The 20,879-nt window shown below is 39.1% G+C and overlaps 2 protein-coding genes across 3 annotated transcripts; one reads left to right on the top strand and one right to left on the bottom strand.

Moving 5' to 3' along the window:
* The first annotated feature begins 6,583 nt into the window (after positions 1 to 6,583).
* cuedc2 (CUE domain containing 2) lies at positions 6,584 to 11,471 on the top strand. 2 transcript variants are annotated; one of them, XM_083987873.1, is made up of 9 exons: positions 6,584 to 6,733; positions 7,520 to 7,621; positions 7,719 to 7,862; positions 7,949 to 8,010; positions 8,186 to 8,319; positions 8,782 to 8,949; positions 9,052 to 9,116; positions 9,204 to 9,264; positions 9,350 to 11,471. In XM_083987873.1, the coding sequence occupies exons 2-9, from the start codon at positions 7,548 to 7,550 to the stop codon at positions 9,494 to 9,496; spliced, it is 855 nt and encodes a 284-aa protein (XP_083843999.1). In that variant the 5' UTR covers positions 6,584 to 6,733; positions 7,520 to 7,547; the 3' UTR covers positions 9,497 to 11,471. The 2 variants fall into 2 exon arrangements, with proteins under 2 accessions (XP_083843999.1, XP_083844000.1); XM_083987874.1 differs by having other exon boundaries at positions 6,606 to 6,688.
* A 117-nt stretch (positions 11,472 to 11,588) lies between these two features.
* hif1an (hypoxia inducible factor 1 subunit alpha inhibitor) lies at positions 11,589 to 20,372 on the bottom strand. Its single transcript, XM_083988159.1, has 8 exons — positions 19,891 to 20,372; positions 16,307 to 16,557; positions 15,554 to 15,702; positions 15,244 to 15,389; positions 15,000 to 15,106; positions 14,288 to 14,351; positions 14,088 to 14,198; positions 11,589 to 13,793 (listed from the first exon to the last, which is right to left on the bottom strand). The coding sequence occupies exons 1-8, from the start codon at positions 20,068 to 20,070 to the stop codon at positions 13,737 to 13,739; spliced, it is 1,065 nt and encodes a 354-aa protein (XP_083844285.1). The 5' UTR covers positions 20,071 to 20,372; the 3' UTR covers positions 11,589 to 13,736.
* Positions 20,373 to 20,879: the final 507 nt, after the last annotated feature.

The raw sequence follows: 20,879 nt of genomic DNA, 5'->3' as shown, positions 1-20,879 counted from the left end.
CTGCTTGGTTAACCTGCATCCGGCCAGTCCCTCTCACAAAGCCATTCTAATGTTGCCATTAGTTATGCTCCTCTGGTGGCCAAAAGATTGATCCCAGAGACTTGGAATCCAATAAATGTGTACATGAATGGCAGAGGGAGATAACACGTTTCTCACAGATAGAGCGAGGGACCGATCAGTGCTGAAACATGATTGGAAAAAGATGATTAATGATATAATATTTGAAAATAACCTAATAATTAAATTCAGCGCTACATTTTTCAGTGGGCTTTTCTTTGCCTTGTTTTTTTTGTTTTCTTTTATTATGTTAGGTTTAATTTACACTTTTCAGATTTGGTATAAACACCACTACTACTGAAAAGCCATAAATCATTACATTTTCGTACTTGTTTGCCAAGAAATATTCATTTACTGTGTTAAGCACATTGTCCATTAAAAAAAAAAAAATCAATTTTTTAAAAATATATTTGACAAGAAAAACAAAAAAACATAGAAGGAAGCTGCTGAGTCAAAACAAAAAAGGAAACTATCCCAACAACCACAAGACAGCATGTACTCACTCATAAAAACCAGTGTTGTCACAGACGTCATGAGGCTATAAAAGTAGAGTCTTCCACAATAACTGCAGCTGCTGGGAGCCTACAGAGGGGATCTGATAATGGGCCCGAGGGGAAACGACAACGTGCTCAGGGACCAGGGATTGTCTGGAAGACAGATAAGAAGACACAGGAACAGGTTATCAGCTAGTTTATGAGGTGTCACTCTGCTCAAACACTCACCTGTTCTGCAGGAAAATCATAGAGTCGCAAACAGGCGTCCCATTAATTCATGCAGGGATCTCGCTGTTATGGTTCATTTAAATAGAGACAGCTTTTTACACCTTTTAAACCAGGTCGTACACACAATGTTTAGATTCTTTTACATAGAATCTGCTCCATTTTGCACTATATATATATTTTTTGAAACAATGAGAACTGAAAATGGCAGTTACACTCAGAAATAATAATATGAAACCTTTGGATTCACAGGAAAAATCATGTCCATGCAGAACTTTTCTTTATCGTCCAACAAGGTCATGAGAGGAAGTTGCCGGTAAAATGTCTAATTCTGCTTTCAACTTCATGATACAGTATATATGAACTATTCAGTTGTGTCTGTAAATTTCCTGTTGTATGGGGCTTCTAAAACATAAAACAGATGATGGAAATAACACCTATTTAAAAATGACCTAATTTGATTTTAGCAAAACTAATTATTTCATGTTGTGTCTTGTATAGTGTCGGGCAGTGAAAAAAGGCATGAAGTGAGAGAGCTACCTGACTCAGACAAATGGAGGCTGACCTGTTGGTACACAGAGGTGATGTGCCCTGTGGCACCACTGGACAGGTGCTTTCCAAACACTTCCTGTGCTGGTGGAGCACGGTGGTGTCAGTGCACCTTGGGCCACTCTGAGAAAAAAAGGACAACACAAAGCATTTATTGACAATATATTTGACACATTATATCACTTCCTATTGCACTTTTCTTATAGCAATCAGTTGGGTTCATTTATATGAAATTAAAAGAGAGAGCATTTTCCATAATTAAATAGATCTAAATGTCTCTTTTCCAGTGACTTCTTCCATAGATGATAACCATCACCACATCATGAATAATTAAAGAGTATTTTGTTATCATCTTTTAGCAGCTTGTCTTAATGTACAGGGAACATATGCTTACTGAAATGGTTAATTGCAAAATATTTGCAAAAACTTTACTTTGTCGCATCACTCAGGGTGCATTATAGTTTACTTTTACATTAGATAACATAGTTACATGACATGCCTCATTGTGCAGACCACAATGCCTCTAAATCAGAGAGAAATGTTTCTTTCCCTAAAAAAATAAATAAATTAAATAAGTGTATAAACACAGCCCCACTGTAGATTGCTCAACTGCATGGCTACATTCTCCAGATTTTTTATCATTATTCTTTCACCCACATAAATGATCAAAACAAATGACAATCTCTGTGCAAAGAAAAGACGGAGCCCACAAAAGGGAGTCTGACAGCCATTTCCACAACAGATGTTTTTACAGAGGGGTGTCTTCTCTCCACTGAGCAGTCTCACACATGAGAGACCCCCAAAAGCTTCAGAGAAACGTCCAGAAAACCAACATGTAAATTTGTAACTGCCATGTCTCAGACTTGCGGGCCCACGCCAATTTTATGCCTTTAGGTGGAAAAAAAAACAAGGAAAACAATAAATATCCGAATATACATTTCAGCGTGGATGATTTAAAAAGGCAGAGGGACAGAATTAGAACTTCAACATCAGAAAAAGACAACAGACAACATTGTTATGTGTTATCATGAAAAGATAAGTCGCTATTGATCCAGATTGTGGGCAAAGGCTGCACTATTGACAGGAAGACAGAATATGTCGGAGGGGCAATATTTCATACATTTGGCCTGTTCACTCCATCACTGTGAGAGGGTGTTTTTCCTGGGCTGTATATAATAACACGTGTGCTCTTTATTTCCCTCAGATCAATGGTAATGCGAGGGGGGCCACATAAGATGGATGCCAGGGGCAGGTTAACCTATCGACTGCTGAACAGAGACACACAAACCAAGACAAGGGAGACCAACCCATTTACTGAGAAGAACCCAATGCAGGTTGTGTTTTTGAACTGCCCTGCTTATTGCACCCATTTGTTGCAGCTTATTATGTCTAACTAAACTTTACTCTGGGAAATACAGAATGTCATTTCATAGGTTTATCTACTGTATAGAAATCTTTACAGTCATGTCACTGATTTTCTATTGAATATATAACTCTACAGAGCAATATTAACATTTTTGCCCTAAGTGTAATGGTCTACTGTTTAACCCTGTAGTCCTTGTGTAACCTCTGACTGTGGTAAAAGTGGCCTGGTGACTACTTCCTGGAGACAGGACAGGAGGCAGACGGGAGGGCAGGCTAGCCCTCACAGGTGGCCCGGATCTGGATCAGGTCAGCCCCTCTCCCTCAGACGACCAGCCAGCTAATCTCACCCTCATGCTCCAAGTCTCTTCAAGTCACTAACATTGCGGCTCTTCGATAAAGAATTTTAAAAAAAGAAGTCTAAAGGTAAAAAATTTAATTGAAAACATACGCCAACTTTGATTTCACAAGTGTTGTTAATACTCTACTTTTGTCAAAATCTACACAATAACCCTTTGAATCACACGACCTTCAAAACCAAGCAGAGAGAGGTGAAATGATAAGTAAGCCTTATATTTGATTAAAGATGGGTGATGATTGTGAAGGAAGACCCATATTATAAAAGTTTCAATTAATTAAACTGCACTGTGCTTGAATTCACTCTGTAAATGCACCTTTTGTAATGCCGTGGAACAGATATGTTAAGTGTTTAAAAAATTTTAACAAATTCTCTCTCCAAATAATGTGCTGATCCCATCTCTTCTGCACAGGTGATTCAACTGAAAAATATCTGATAGTTCTGTGCCTTTCTATTGTGGATGCAATGCTACACATTCACTAAGGAAATATAATAAAATCTAAATATGAAGTCACTCTGGCTGAACTGCAAATCGAACGTTAATAGAATAATACTGTTCCGACAGACAGCGCTGAGCATTATTGTCTAAAGTTAGGTAAAGGGTAATTAATTTGGCAGTAAATCATTCAGTGTTTTGGGGACTCTGATGAGAATTGTAAAATTAATTTATTTTTGCTCAGACATCCCCCGGCCAACCCCTTCTCTCCCCCACTCCCCCCACCCCCCATCCCCACTGTCTGTGTGAAAATGGAAATCTGTGCCACCAGTACAATATCCACATTATGTGCCCTGACTCAACATTGTTGCATGACATGCTTGATTGTACCCCGGTATATAGGAGCAGAAAAGAGTAAACATACCATTAGCACATATTAAAGTTTCTCCTCCACTTGCAGCAGCGTGTATAGTATAATGAGTTTGTAAGTTTTTTAATTATTTATTCTCGGGAAAAAAAAATCTTGTCCTTCTACTTCTGTAAGGAATATGATTTCCACATTCAAACATGCTTTGAATGCATTTTATGAAAACATATCCACTGATTTATTTTATTACCACACTGTTTTAACTCAGCTCCCAATGGAAATTTTAAATAATAACGTTGCTTGAGGCTAACAACGCAATGTTGGCCTTGTTATTATTGATGGTATATGTCATTTTGTATTGATCCGGCTTATAGTGTGCGTGTTTGTATCTGATTATCGAATTATTATACAGCTGAATGTTTGCATGTTTCTTGTGATGCGAGCAAGAGCAGGAAAGCAAGACAGTTTCCCAACAAGAATATTTCAATCTTTATCATAATCAGTGGTAGGCTATATTTTTTTATTTGGCAATGGATTCATTTAAAGATAGTTTAAAATACTGTTTGGATAAGTGCATGATTTGAGTTCATGCATGCATGTTCTGTATGTTTCCCTCTCTCACTCGCACATGGAACCAAGATGATAGGTATTAGAAAACAAAAACAAATCACGATACTGAAGTCTGACCAAACATTATGACTGTTGTTCCACTTTGGGATTCAAGTAAAACTGGGAGATAATCTTCCTCAACAACATTGGCTCCATTTATTTTGGTGATGGCTACAACCCAGATTTAAGCACTGGCGAACAACTTGCAACTGTTGTGTCTTAATCTTGACTTGTTCTCCAGAACAAATTCTAAAATATAACATTTGTATAAATCATTGTGGGTCTGATTATAGCAATGAATTTCCTTTGTTGTTTTGTTGGGGGGTCTCAACAGCAAACCACCACTCAGAGAAGTGGATGAGGTCCGGGCGTCACTAATAACTCAATGCTGCCACCTAGTGTTGTGGCAATTTTTGATGTAAAAAGAAAAAAAATAAAAAATGAAATCCTACAGTGTCTGCTTTATTATGCCTATTATGCTTCATATTTACAGCTGAATTCTGAACTGAACAAGTTGAAAAATGTGATTCTGAACAGTTTAATTTTTAAAGCATTAGGCTACATTTTGTTTAGGTATGAATGCGACACACACTGCACTTAAGATTTTTGCTTTGTCTGTAAAAGTGTTGGGAAATGTTGCCTGAAGTTTGAGCCTGTACAGTTTGAACACAAGTGTGATAAAACAGGATACTCAATGTGTGTTATGGCTCAGAGGCTCTTCTCATTGTCAGCTGTTAACACACATGAAGAAAAACAAGATGCTCTCCTCTGCTGCAGATTTTACATGGTCTCCCCCTAGATAGCTCAGCCCCACCTGTCTAGCCATGAGCTCAGGGTTGAAACAGAGTTCAGCCAAGTTGAGAATGGTTCTTGTTTGTTTTATCAGTGGCGTGTACCATATTTCCTGATGAAATACTACAGCCGGCAAGAGATACTGCCAAGGGAGCAAGAAAACAATTGAATGGGCATTAATGATTTACATGTACATATCTGCTATAATACCAACACAGGCGGAGGTAACTGAGAGCAGGCTCTGATGGCATCATTGATGCTGCCTCAGATAACACCTTGATCATCAACTATGTATGGATCTGGCAAAAGATATAAGATAATGTCCCACTGAGAGTAGACTATTTGCTGGCCTAATGTAGCCTAGACCAGTGTTGAGACACCGAGTCAGGAACCGAAGATGAGTCACAGAAACCTTCACATCCAATGAGGAGATTAATCTTAATCAAACATGTGTATGATTGACTATTAAAGACTTGGTTTCCAGTGGAACTTGAGAGGGATTTCACATTTGAGAGAAAGCTGTTCTACTTTGAGCACTTGTTGGACCTATAGCGTTTGTCTTTTTTATTCTGTCTGAGTGTTGCTTCAGTTTTCTAACTCACAAAAACACAGACAAGAAGCTGATAATTTGCTTTTTTGTCTTAAAAAATAAAGCACATTGTTGGATTCACTGAAGTTTTATCTGTTACTGTATATGGGTTCTAACACGTCCATGAAATATGAAATAGCCTATCCTAGTGTTGACAAAATACCTGCTTCAACGGTGCATATTTTTGTCATATAGGCTAATAGCTCTTTTATTTAGCATTTTAATTGTTTTTGAGTTCATGTAACATAACAAACATGGATGAAATTTGGGGATTTGAATAGGGTTTTCAAGGCACTGGAGATGTAGGCTAATGTAATGAGTTGTTTTTTGACCAACTGTAAAAGGTCACAGAGGTCACAGAGGCCAAGGTGACAAAGTGACAAAGTAAAGGTGACATGCATTAGCCTATTTCATCTTCTGTCCAAATCCTCAACAATGTAAATCCTCACAGTGAGAGAGGATCAATCAGGCCAATTTTTCCCAAAAGAATTTATATATATTAACCTATGAGCAGCCACAAAAACGCTCCTCCATAAGAAGCCTAGGCCTAAGAGTTTTTCAGTATTTATCACTTTGAAATATTTGTCTGTTTTTTCATTATCACTAACACACTTCTCACTACCTCTTATCCTCACTCTGATAAGGAGAAAATACATTCAAATCCACGTTTACCAACACTTCACACAGACACCGTGTTACTGTGTTTACATTTACAACCAAAGGAAATGACGTGCTAATGTTTTGAATCGTTCGTGCGCGTGCGGGGGCCAACAAGCAGCAACACGGATACAAAAAAAAGCCTCTGGACCCTCTGCATTGACCAATCTACCACCCCTACTACAATCGGGGGGTAAAAACAAAATTTGAGCTTCATGTCCCCATAGTTTCTGCCGCAGTAAGTCTTTACTCCGTTAAAAGTCTCTCCGACATAAATACGAACCGAGGGTCGCTTTGGTCGCGAGCGTTAACCGTTAGCTGGCTGTTATTGACGGCTAACAACAAACCACTCAGCTAAGCCGCTAGTTCGCTAACAACGTACAGTTATTTCTGTCAGAGGTTGCGAAAATGAAGATTAACGGACAGTGATAATGTCGTGGAAAATACCTGCGTGGGGCTGGTAGCTCAAAGAGGCGGGTACTGGCAAACGGTGATAGCTTAGCTTAGCCTAGCCGCGACGTTAGCCGTAGCTGTAATGCTAACGCTGTGCAACAAAATCAACGTTAGCATGGCTGATGAACTGCAACAAACGAGTAGTATTCAAAGCTTTTAACTATAGTAATTGTTACCTTCAATTAACCACTGTGTAGCCTAGTCGTCAAGTAGCTTCCCGCGGTCCTCCATTGTTAATATGAGTTGTAGTTGCATCCTAGTTCATCTTAACCTTCTAGTGATCTTTGCTGATATGAACTGGCAAGTGTAAACCAACTAATGTGTTGATGCTTTTAAGTGAAATTAAATTAAAAAGCTGACCTCCGTGCCGTGACTGCAGTCTCACAAGCTTTCATAACCAGGCTTTCGTAAGAGAAATGCTTTGGTAACCTCCTTATGTCAGCCTGGGTCGGTGGGTGCACCTTATTTGGTGCACGGATGACAACTGGTGTGTTTGGTCACTTGAGGTTTGCTGCCTGTCACTGCCGCTCATTATAAACCTGTCGACCGTCTGCTGTGTTCCCAACTACAGCATTTCCTCTGCTGCACAGTAGAAGACGATGGACCTCCACAAAATCATCCACAGTGCGATGCACGAGTTTATTCAGACTTACATTCCGGATGCAGATCTCAGGTAAGCAGTTTCTAAGTGTAATTTCTTGCATCTTCACAGAAAAGTATAATTCAATCAGTTTTACGGTAATTTCTCCTTTACCCTTCCCTGTCTGCAGCGCACTGGATGATGTTCTTCTGTCTTATATCACTGGAGTCCTGGAGGATCTCGGCTCCCAGCAGAGTGTGGAGGAAAACTTTGATGTGGAGGTCTTTGCAGAGATGCTAGAGGCTTACATACCTGGCTTTGCTGAAATTGACAGGTAACATTGTTAAATAAGACCAGAACGCAACATTACTCTGTCATTTGTTGTTATTAAAATGTTTTTTTGTTTGTTTGTTTTTTCAGTGTAAAGGTCTGTGAAATGATGTTCAACTTGGCTTCAAAACTAGCCACAGCTCGGACCTCAGGTACTGCCTTTTGATTATTTCTGATATATACAGTGTTACCCTTTCTTTATTTCCATATAGTTTTCAATATTTCAAAAAGAGGCATCAAAAACAAGCAAAGTGCCACTGTTCGGTATCACCGGTTTAACATGTTTAGTATTCTGTGCTGATAATAACTTGTCAGTTTTCTGTTTAGCTGATGAAGAAAACAGCGTACCTAAGGCAGGCACAGATGATGTTTCATTGAAACTCACCACTATGCCCAGTGACCCTCCACCAGGAAAAGAAACACAGTGCCTTAAACCCCAGACGGAGGGTGCTACTGCTAAGGTGATCATTTTAGTGCACATCAGCACATTGTTTTCCTTTTCCTAATGTACAGGTAATACTCAGAAAATTAGAATATCGTGAAAACGTTCATTCATTTAAGTAATTCAACTTAAAAGGTGAAATGAATATATTATTTAGACTCATAACAGGCATTGCAAGATATTTCAAGCTTTTATTTGTTAGAATTTTGATTATTATGGCTTACAGCTTATGAAAACCCCAAAATCAGAATCTCAAAAAATTTGAATATCGTGAAAAAGTTCAATGTTGTAGCTCAAATTGTCAGCCAATTAATCCAAAACACCTGCAAAGGGTTCCTGAGCCTTTAAAAGCTCTCTGTCTGGTTCAGTACAGTTCGCAATCATGGGGAAGTGAATGAACTTTTTCACGATATTCTAATTTTCTGAGTATTACCTGTATTTGAATTGAGAGGTTAACATGTGTAGATGTGTATATGTCCAGCTACCAGTGTCAGAGTGGGAGGCCCAAGAGCAGCACCTGCTGGAGATGTTTCCCAAGTGTAGTCTGTCGGAGGCTCGTAGTGCCCTGTCTATTGCCAAAGGAGACATGGAGGAAGCTGTGCGCCTTATCATAGAGGGCGATGTTCAACTCAGCCCCACTCCTCTTAATGTGAGTCTCTGCCACAACACACAGACAGTCGTTGTGTTTCAAGTCAGCTGCAGCCTAGCCTATGTTGTGTATGTCTGATTTGATGCTGTCCAACTGCCTCAGGTGAACCATGGGAAAAGTATTTCCTCAGTGGCCGACCACAAACTGAAAGAGAGCATCCTTGAGAAGTAAGTAAGGTTGTTACCATACAGTGGAGAGCAAACATGGCCTCACTACCTTGTTTCCACATTTATGCCTGTGTTTCATCTCCACAGGTACATGCATGTGGACAGGGAGGATGACAAAAAAACACACCGTCCTGTTGCCCCCAAAGACGTAAGTCTCTGCTTATACTCTGCTGCTGCTTTATCAAATGCCCTTGACACATTTTAACCTGGGCATCCTGCTGTGATTTCTGCAGGCTCCCAAGAAGCTAGTACGGTACCACGGTAATCAGGTGGTAACCACGAAGGGAGAGCGTTACCAACTCGTGAAGACAAACGAGACTGAGGACATGAAGAAGACGTATGTCAACCTCAAGCCCGCTCGCAAGTACAGATTCCATTGATGACGAGCACAACACTGTAAGAGCAGCTACTGACAATATTGTTTACACTGTTATTATTTATCAAGTCCATTTAGCCTGAATTTGTTAGACCTTTTTCCTAAGGAACATATTTGTTAGTTGGTGTCAGTGGCTTATTTTAACAAAATGTTACCATTATATGCCTTGGTTGAAACGTAAAATTACAGTGTTTCAGTTGCATCACTACTCGTTTTAGGAACTTCTGAAATTTAGTGTGATATTTTGATGGGGATGTTGTAACTTGTGTTCCGGTTTGTGTAACAGCCTCACCTACATATACGTATACGTTTTGTCATCTCAGCAGGTCTGATGTTGCACTGACGTTACTGTCCTTTTATCTTCTCTTTTTTTTACCACATAATTTTTTCTTTTGATTTTTATACCATAATTATTTTTTTTGGCATTGTCTTTTCACATAGTACAACATGGATACACAATGATGACATGACATTATAGAGATGAATCTATTTTCATTTCTGTAAATAAGTTCTAGTGGTGCTGTAAAATATCTTCTGGACATTACAAACCACAACTGTCTTTTTATGTACATATAAAATTTAAATCATTGATGCCAATTTTATTTAAAGTTATATTTTTACATCATACAGGAATAGCGCTGTGAAAATGTTTAGTCAAGCCTTGTGTTTTGGACAATTTGTTGTGCTACAAAATTGTTTTCAGATTAAACCTTTTTAATGAATATTTGTATGCAAGTAGCAACAGCCGTCATCACGTAGGTGTTTGATATGTGGTTGGACACCTTCAGGAAAAACTATATACTGATCCACTTCATAGTCCTTGTTAATGATAACACCTATATCATGTTTCTTTAGCTGGACTATGTATGTTGCTTAATGTCGATTTAAGATCCAGATGTTTTATGATGATGAAGGAGGTTCTGTGTTTCTGAGATAGTTGAGTATTATCTTGTATCATCCTCCTAATAGGTCCACAAAAGAAATCTGTGATTTTTGATTTGTTTACAGTAATTAACATTAACATTACATAATATTACTTAGGGTAAATAAAGAAAGGGTATATGCGATAATATGCAACATTTTCCACTGTATAGAACTATTTTTGTTTTTAGAAAATTGTAATTTCTCAAATGGAAAATCATGTAGTTTTGAAAAGTGAACACAATGGCTTCAGCTTAAAGTCAACGAAAAGTGTGGTTTAGAAACTGACTACTATGACCCAGTGGACATGTGACTCCTGAGAAGCCTAATTACGATTAAACAAAGGGCAGCTATCATTTACATACACCTTTGTAATATAATTGTATGGCCTTGTATTATCAATATATTGGAAAACACTACAACTATCAATAAAGTGTTTGTTAGCTAATTTTCTAGCACAGCAAATTCAATTCTCAAGGGTTGCACTGGCTATTACAGCGCTATAAATTCTGGCATAATAAAGCGGAGAACTGTGGTTGCCCCTTAAATGCTGATGGAGGAATTTTTAAGTTAATTCCAGCAGCAGTCTCTTTATTTTTGATATAGATGTTTAGATTTGCAAAGTCTCAGATCATGTGTTTTATTGTGAAGAGGCAACGTTTTGTGCTTTCAAAGTCCGTTTACATGATGTTACTGAAGTGGTCCTCTTGGCTCCTTTCATCTCATTTGTGCTCTGTGAATTTAGCTTGGCTTGTGGTTGTTGGTTGTGGAATTTCTGAGTATGATTAGATTCTCATTTCTTGTTAACTGTATATTAGGATAAATGGGTTGGTCAGTTTAAAAAAAAAGATATACCAGCTCTTTATTTATGTTCCTCCTCTGCATCCATTTGGAGCAGCTATAAGCAATTGTTTATGATTGGTGGTATAATATAGTTTCCCTGAGTGTAAATGTAACACAACCCAATGTTGAGAAGATGTGTTGTTACTGATACATGTCATTATCAGCAGCAATGGTGTCTTCAATTACTATATGATGGTGTTGCTGTCCAGCATGGAACGGGTTTATTGAAGCTGTTCAGTCACAAATGAGTTTAACCCTTCGCTTTGAGAAACCACTGACGCACAATTTGTAGTAAATAAAAAACTAATTTTTGTAGACTACCACTGATGTTGTATTCTTTGATTTATTCACTCATGTTGCAGAAGGGACTAATTCAAGAAGTCATCACATCTCTGAGCAGTCATTAAAAACTCAACAGTGCAGAATTTCTCAAACAAAATGTTTTAAATCAGATGAACAAGGTGAGCATATACTGTAAAGTTCAAAACAGAAAACCAGCATCCATCAAATAAAAATAAAAAAAACATGCCTCTACCTCTATAAATCCATATCACTCTCACCTTTTAAAGCTGTTGAATGTTTTAAGTGAAAATAAACATTTTGACCGTAAAATAAAAATTAAAAAACTTTTTTTTTCCAATATTAAGTGCCAAACCCACATTAAGCAAGGCACATACAGTAAACAGGGGAAAATGTGGCAACAGAAGAGAGATGAAACCTCAGTTTTACATAAGGTAAATTCATTGGAATTACATTGGAATTAGCACAGTTCGGTGAACGTGCAGTCTGTAAGAAATACATTTGCACCTTATCGGCACTTGAAAAGATGAATCTTAATGATAAACAAACCTTGAAAACCTGCAAATTAAGGCAAATTCAACGTTCTTATAGTACACCATTTACTGATTCATCCACATGTCACAAGCAAACAAAGCTATTTGAATATGAGGATAACTCTTAAAGTGGTTTTAAAAGTTGGATTTGCCACGTAATAACATAACATGAAATTATCCTCCCCTTTTTGTTTCATGTTAATTTTTCACAACAGTCTGAGAAAGTACTTTCAACTGGCACAGCGACGGCTATATTTCAAGTTATCTTCAAAATATGGCTGCATGAAAGTAGAAACAAGTGCATTTCTGATTGTTAACCTATAGTAGCAGAGGGCAAGCACAGGTTTTCAGCTGGAGATAGACTTTAGAACATGTCGCAGCAGAATTTAATTTCAAACCTGCTGCATTAAATACATGTTGAATATCTGTATTGTAGAATTATAGTGTATGAACCAGACACATCAAGCTTAACATGCAACTGCAAACTTGAACACTAGATGGTGCACTATGATGCACTTCCATGGCTGTTTTCTGACCCACTCTCAGTGGATGGCCCTGCTAATTCAGTCCTGTAATAACATTTCCCAAGAAAACTCAGTCAGTTCTTCCTGACCTGTTACTGGTATGGAGAGATAACTCATACTCAATAATGCTCTTGATAACACATCCAATAAAGTCCTTGAAATACAAATCAAACGAGGAAGAGCATAAATAAATAACAGAGCTGTGTACTAGATCCGATAACACAAAGTGATAACTCTGCTAAAATAATTTAGCTGCAAGCTGTCACACATTCCTTCAGCTGAATATATGAACCCCCATCTGTACACCCACACATTATTCTGATCGTATTTCACCACTGTTTTTAATCACTGTAAATGCTGTCCTTTATTACTGTGACTTTGCAACTGAACATTTTCTCTGACCCCTCCCTGAAATCTATGTCATTCGTGGGCATAGAGATAATGTAGACTTGCACAGATAAGTATTCCAAAGACACTTAAAAGACCTGTCGTCTTACTGGCAATAATCCAATCTATTGTAGAACTGTCCTCATGATAAAGACGAGATACAATATGGTCACTCCACATTAAGCATCAAGCCACAACTGTGTTTTTACAAGTATATAAGATTTGTCATGTTTTTAGCTCAAGTATATATATACATATATAGAGAGATATTTGTATATAATACCCATTGATTCATCCATAAGTGGTCAAAATATTGAGGTTGCTCCAGAAGGTACCGATCTCACTTATTAAGTGGCTTAGGTGAGCAAATATACCCAAATACCCATTTTCTTGAACAGTGCAACTGTTGACAGAATACTGACTCACATAAATACATCTGGACTTGAGCCAGAAGGGGAAAAAAAACTTCTTGAAATTGGGCAAATTCCCTTAAGCCGTTCAGATGTTTCTTCTCTTAACACATTTGCAATGACAATGGCACTTGGAGACGACTGAAGCAGAATGGTTTCAAGATGGCCGCTTATTTGCCATGCAGTGATACGTAGCTCCGAAGTCAGGATGCTCATTATACACACACACACACACACACACACACACACACACACAGCAGTCTTAATTCCACACGCATACAGTTTTCCTGAAGCAGTCTAGTTAACATTTTTCAGGGTGGGACTCTTTAACTATGATCCTGTTCATATCGCCCCTTGATCATCGTTTTTAGTAAAGGTCCGACCTACAGGGGAAACAAAAGATCTTGGTTAGGATAGGCTGCTTCATAGAGATACATAACATTGTTTTACTCGTTGTCCCGGACCGTATATATCTTTCCTTTTGTACTAAATCAGGTAAGCCATAAATATTCACTGTAATTGGGTTGCTGGAAGGGTCAGCATGCCCCAGGGATTTGATCTAACAGGTGACCTAGATGTGGAGTTGATGTTCTAGAAACGGGCAATGTGACATTCATGTCTAACTTGTGCATCAGTACACTGATGGTGAGAGAGGAGAGAAAATAAAATGTGTTTACTTCATGTGGGTCTCCAAGTGCTTCTCCCAGCATTTTCTCAATATTTCTCATGATGGCCACCTTCTGATGAGCTCGTAGAGGGTACTCTATCCTCTTGGGTGTAGGGGCGCCCTGATCAGATCAAGAGTCAAACTGGTGAGTGGTTAAGAAGGAAACACAAATGTGTAGCAGGGAAGGCGAGATAATTGAAATGTACCTACTTTGTACCAGAAGTTTACAGTGATCGTCACTCCACCGTTCAACAGTGATTCAATGTGATGCCACCTGAAGAAAAGAAGACAAAATATAAATAAGACCATGTTATAAATGCAAGTGTAAAATCATTTTATCAAGTATCATTTTATTTTGAAAAAGTTTCTCTATAATCTGCAAGTTTGTTATCTAAAAATTATCATTATGTTTTTTATCATACCTCTAAAGAGACATTTACATCTGAAAATGTATTCATATTTAAGGTTGGCACAGAGTTATGTCAATCTGCTATAATGTTATTTATGCTAATATGCTTGCTAATGGTGAATAAAGCTGCAGGTTTGGGGCTACGTCTCCTAACTAGTATCTGTGTAGTTCACAGTAGAGCAAGAGCTTGTGCAAGGAAGTTTTCATTGTGCTCATTACATTGCCCCCACCCAGTAAAATCATCAACACACATCTGTGACTATTACGACTATTTCTATTTTGTATTAGTCGTTATGAGTAGTTTAAAATAACACTACACTCAATGTAGATTCATGCTCCCACACATCAGATTCACTAAGAATTATAACTGTTATAACCTTTTATACTAAGACACAGAACACAGCTGGCAATGTATCGAAGAAACCCAAGGTCCAAGAAATACCCTAAGTTAAAACTAGAGTTGTGTACTAGATCCGAGAAGCAGCGTGTGCTGTTGGTACATGTACTTCTTACCAATACATAGGGATGTAGAGCACATCTCCTGGGCCCACAACAGTCTCATAGCCAACAACATTTCTGAAACTGGGAAACCTTTCATAGTCCGGGCTATCGAAATCCACCTAAAGATGAAAGACAAGCACAACATGAACACATTTTGTCGACCGCAGCGGTAACGGAGACAAATTTCATAAAGGTGAGTGCACTAAACTTAATCAAGTCACCAATACATTATCACATTATCAGGTGAATGGCTTACTTGGCTCTGCCTGTCACAGGGGTGATGCACAGGATATGGATAAAGACAATCAAACTGGTCTGGAGGGAAGAGGATGCACCTCTTATGTCCTTTGATCTGTGCAAAGAAGTTCTGCTGTTCGTCGTAATGTGCTGGCGTCACATTGCCTATTGTGAGAGAAAAAAATTAAAGAGTAATACAATAAATAGAAGCAAATGCATCTATAGCTAGAAAGGTGCTTTAAAACACTTTAACCAGGCCTGCAGACAAAACATTTGAGAGCAGACACTGCATTCCCTGTGCAGCAAATGACTCCTCTTGAAATCCTTACCCTCCATGCCTATGAGCAGCAGGTTAGATGTCAGCTGTCCCCAGTTTCTCTTGGCTTGCTGCTTGTTGATCCAATTCCAGTTGAAACCAAGGAAGTCAACAACGATCTTCTTCCCTACTGTGTCATTCAGGGTCTGCTGCAGATATACTCTTCAAATGCATGAAAAAGGAGACCAGAAAAAAAATGATTAGCCACTCAGTTTAACATTATGGGAGCTGAAACAACTCACAATGCAGCTCAATTTCAGAATCCCTATAAATATTTCTGCAGCATTTAGGATTTATTTACAAGGTACTTGTGTTTCAGTATATTATATCTCCTTTCAGACGTGAAGAACAACATGACATTGAGGGAAGTGGACAGTGTAAATTCAAACTGATCACAGCCACTGTGAGTGTCAGCGAGTCAAAGAGTGAGTTCACTTCAGTAAGTGATATGTGTGTGTGTGTGCAGCCAGAGCCGAGTCAGATCACAGGACTGGATTTCGCCCCCGGTTCTCCAGAGTAAATGCTTAGTCATTTGTGCCACTTCCTTGTGCTGCATTTCATTTGAGAGAACGAGAGAAAACACCCTTCACTGTCAACCACACCTGCAGCACAATCACACCCTGATACGTGGGTATTTGTGCTTCAAAGAGATGACTTTGTTTAGGCTCAGTCAGGCAGCCTTAACATAAACACATCTTGCATCATATTCCTGTTAAATGCATAAGTGCACAGCTCCGACTAAAAGACCATGACAAATAACTCTTACCTCTCCTCTCCTCCCATCTGCTCCGTTATATGCATTTTATCCACAAATTCTGAGAATTTCATTTCCGTCCGTTGTGATTTGGGGACAAAGTTCTCAAAATTTGCCATTTTCTTCTCATCATAGTAGAGAAACTTGTGTTTTTCAGCCGTGTAAACAGAGAAGTCTCCATTCCCAATGTTCTCCAGGAGGTATGGAATGTCCCATTTGAGAGCTGGATACACAAGGTTTGTGTCTGTTAAAACCACCGGTTCCTGAAAACAAATAAAGAACATTATAGCAGTAATACTACAATAACTTACATTTTAATTGTCCTATACTTTATGCACACTTTTCTTGTATTTTTGTACTTTCTTTTATTTTTTACTATTTATATTGTATGATTTGTGATATGGACCTGTGTCTGAAATAAAGCTTATAATCATGCACTCATGATAAATTACTACAATACATGTAGAAAGCCTGTATCACTGTTATTTAATATTAATTCTAAAAGTCACTGTTCTTTGCTGCATTTACTAATTATCTACAGTGTTTACAGCAGTTTAAAACTGCAATTCATCATCTAAACATAATTACTGCTTATTATTGTTCTTTGTGGCATTTTTATTATATTGCACCTTTCCGGATTACATCAACATCATCATTTTCTGCGTGTGCATCGTCTTGATTGTATCAGTGTTTTTCTTGCCTTGAATAACCCTTAAAACAAAGAGGAACCGAGCACGCATAGGCGCAGTACATGGATAGTGCAGTAGTGTGCGGCATTGAACGCACCGCGCCGCGAGGGCTACGTGACAAACTGAACGTAGCCGGGTGAGCGCGCTCCCGCTGCCAGCCTCTCTCTCTCCCTCTCTCTCTCTTTCCCCCTCTCTTCTCTTCTTTCTCTAGGTTTCACTTTCGCTGAGGCGCGTGGATAGGGGGTTTGTGGTCCCGAGGCGTCAATAAAAACGGTGTCAACAGCACAAAAACGAGCTCCGTCGACTAACTTTAATGTGTTTACGTGCAGGGACTTCGCTCTTGGCCCACGTTCAGTTCAAGCAGCGGCTTCCTCTGGGTCTTTCTCTGTGTCCTCGCGGCTGCTTTACAACGACAGGTCGCACGCGATGCACTTCTGATATCGCTCTTTTCTTTTTTCTGTGTTTAACTCTTTTTTTTCTCTCTCTCTTTAATGTGCCATCTGGATACGACTTAGAGCCTATATGGACATATTTGAATTTTCCTTATGCCAAACACTTATTATTAAGGTTTTAACCTGTTAAAAATGTCGACTGCACTCATTCAAACTGTGAGTAGAAGCATGAATGAATCTTACTCCTCCACTGTTATGTGGAGGAGTAAGATTCAGTGATTAGATCTTTGTCTTTTCTCAGAACAGCTCAACTAGTAAAAGCAAAAGGTATGAGGAGTAGCATTAAATGGTCTGGTACATGCAATACTGCAGTATATGCCCAATGTGACAATGGGGCTGCATTATTTACCAGAATACAAACAAAATTGCAATATGGCTATTATGGGAGTAAACAATCCCCTTAGGTCTTCCACAGAGCAACAGCCAGACCATACTGTGCAGCAGGAGCTCAGTAGTTCTTGCTCTTGGAGGTGGGACTGTTCAGTATAATTTCTGCTGGGCCTTCCCCACTACGTGAGAGATGTCTGGAAACAATGTTTACAGGTCTGCCCTGATGCAGACTCAGGAATTTAAAGTTCTCCACCCTCTCTACCTTGATAATATTTATAATATTGCATCATGGTACAGTAACAATATTATTCTGGTACCCCGGTCCCTCATCATGACTTTCTCTGCAAACTCCAAGCTCGAATCATGCATATCACATTTAAGTGCAAGTTATCAATCTCAAAAAAAGCAAGAAATGTTCTAATATAGTCAAAGCAGCACTGGTTCAAAATTAGGGACATCATTACAGCAACAAATTCCTTTCTTTAATATAAAGAAGCTCCCGGTTCAGTTGTGTGTAAAAATGTTTTTTCACTGAACCTGACTCACATTTGAACTCCATAAATTTTAAATCTGGCACATGGGTTATGTAATATTGTGGTGTCACTATCCTTGTAAGCCATATGTCAAAAGCTGAAATTTGTCATAGGTTAGTGTGCAATACAGTCATTAAAAGTGGTCACTGACGCAGGCTATTTTTATTCCTGTGCACACTGCTGGTGAATAGATAAAGCAAAGAGGTAATTTCATCCAATGCAGGACAGAATTTTCTATGTTTTAGTTTAGCCTATATCTGGTTCAGACACATTCACATGTATTAGGAGATGATCTACCCTGCTCTATGTGAACATGAAAAACTCAGAAAACCAGCTGATTTTTTTTAATCATAAAGTGAGGATACCAGTAAAGTACTATTTTAGCACCAGTCAAGGAGTTCACCATTTAACAAAGGTCTGTCCCTTTTCATCATAATCTAAGCCTCTTGTTCAATCCAAAAATATCTTAAAACTAAATGTGTTCCCCTCCATGTTGGGATAAGATAAGAGTCAAGCCATTAGAACATTTTGAGGTGGGGTTAAGTGTTTGTCATGTCCTCTCAACGAGACGTGACAACACATACAGTAGGCTACCCATGTCATATCACTTCTATGGAGGTGATGTGTAAGACTGCACATTTCCCCACCAGGACACATCTGTGCAAGCTGCCTATTGTCTATGTAAACCAGGTAGACAAGCCTCCAGGGAAAAGCTCTAGCTGAACGCAACAAACATGAAAGATACTAATAAGATACAGCAAGGTTCGTTTCCCCAAAATGAACAAAATTTGATCATGCTTTTTGTTTTGCATAATTTTATCAGCCTAGATGTTTAATGCATTATGCATACAGAGGATTGTTACTGTCTCAACTTGAATGTGCACATTAAAACCACAGAGGCAACACTTCAGCTGGATTTGTCATACTTTGACTACCAACAGCTGTTAGACTCACATACAGTAGAAAAACTGCAGCTGACCGATCTGAGCAAAATTATGTTAACAAGTATTTGCAAACCAGATGTGGAGAGGCAAAGTACCGGTGTGACAAAAATGACTGTGTAATTCTTTAACTTGAGACTCACTGAGCTTTGCAGTTTTATTACTGTCAAAACAGAAAATATGCTATTTGACTGTCCCAGCAACCATAAATGTGAAAATGTTGAGCTTATCATTACAAAACGTGATTTTAATGTTGACATACTTTTGGGCTGCTGAGATGTCATTCTTGACTCGATGAAATTATACTGAAATAAACGGATTATTTATAAAGACGAACTTGACATCCGATCTATCAAGGAAATAATCGTTGGTTGCATCCCTCGTTTAACATTGTTACTTTCGTTTTCAATACTGTAATCAAAATTAGATAAAAACAAGATATTGATCGCCTGGTGGATTTTGAGTTGGGCTAATGTTATTTTCAAGCCACAGCTGCTTGGGTGAACTTCTTATAAAACCAGATTTTAAGGTTGGTTAATGTGAACTGATTAATGCACGTGATTAATTAAGTTTTTGTTTTGTTTTTTAAATGATATTGTAAGAAGGCTGCGGTGAGGTAAAAGTTTGAGCAAGCAAACTTGCCAGTCTCACCTCGTTATTGATCAGCATCTCTGCTCGGGGGTCCGTGTGGGACAGTCTGGGGATGGGTTTGGTCGGGAAAGAATATGCCCGGAGCTGAGACTCATCCCATCCCCGGCTCTGTGCGCCGGAGAAAGCGGCGCCGCCATCGCTCGTGGTCGGATCAGCCTCCACCACGGTCGCTGCTGCCATGGTTCGTCTCTACAGGCGCTGACGAGCTGCTGCTGCTGCTGCTGCTGCCTCCTCCGTCCTCCCCTGTCTCTCTCTCCCTCTCTCCCTCTATCCTTCTCTCCCTCTCTTGCAAACAATGAAACTACCGTCCTGGCTTTTCTTCCGGACTCTTCCCTCAGCGACGCTACCGACTCAGCAGAGGGAATATCATGCAGGCTTTTCCCATTCAGCTGTTGAATTGGCAAAGGAAATCTGCGCGGTCCTGCCGCCTGCAGCTCTGCTCCGCAGCTCTGTTCCGTGTAGGTGTTTACACGCCGTGTTGACAGCCAGAAAAACTAACGACACGAGCCAAACTCAGGGAAACACTTGAGTATCGGACAGCGACCCCCAGTGTACCGGGTGACTGAGTGTTTGTGTTGTAATGACGCGCCTAGGCCACTAGAGGGAGTCATTGCGCTTGTAAAGCATCTATCTCCATTAGTAATAAACATGTAGCCTACTCTCTTCTGCTTTCTATATTTCAGGTTGTGGGTGACTGCTGTTAACTATGGGATCGATCCGATAATACCAATACTTTCAAAAGGATCAATAAAAATGTTTACATTTCAAAGTATTACTGTCAATGTATCTATCCACACCACACACACTTGTCACTGTTGGTTTGTCGTGCATAAAGCAACAATGGCAGTTCACATGGTTGCAGTGAATCATTCAGCTCGTGCCGTTTTCTGCATGTGACCCCCCACCCCACCCCCTCTCTCCCAGCCTCTCTGTCTCCCACTGTCTCATGCAGACACATGCTGGAATCAAACTCATGTATAATAGGCCTA

The sequence above is a fragment of the Trachurus trachurus genome, assembly GCF_905171665.1.
Source record: "Trachurus trachurus genome assembly, chromosome: 15".
Lineage (NCBI taxonomy): Eukaryota > Metazoa > Chordata > Actinopteri > Carangiformes > Carangidae > Trachurus > Trachurus trachurus.
Note: the sequence above shows the minus strand (reverse complement) of the source record. Positions and strands in the feature narration are given on the sequence as shown.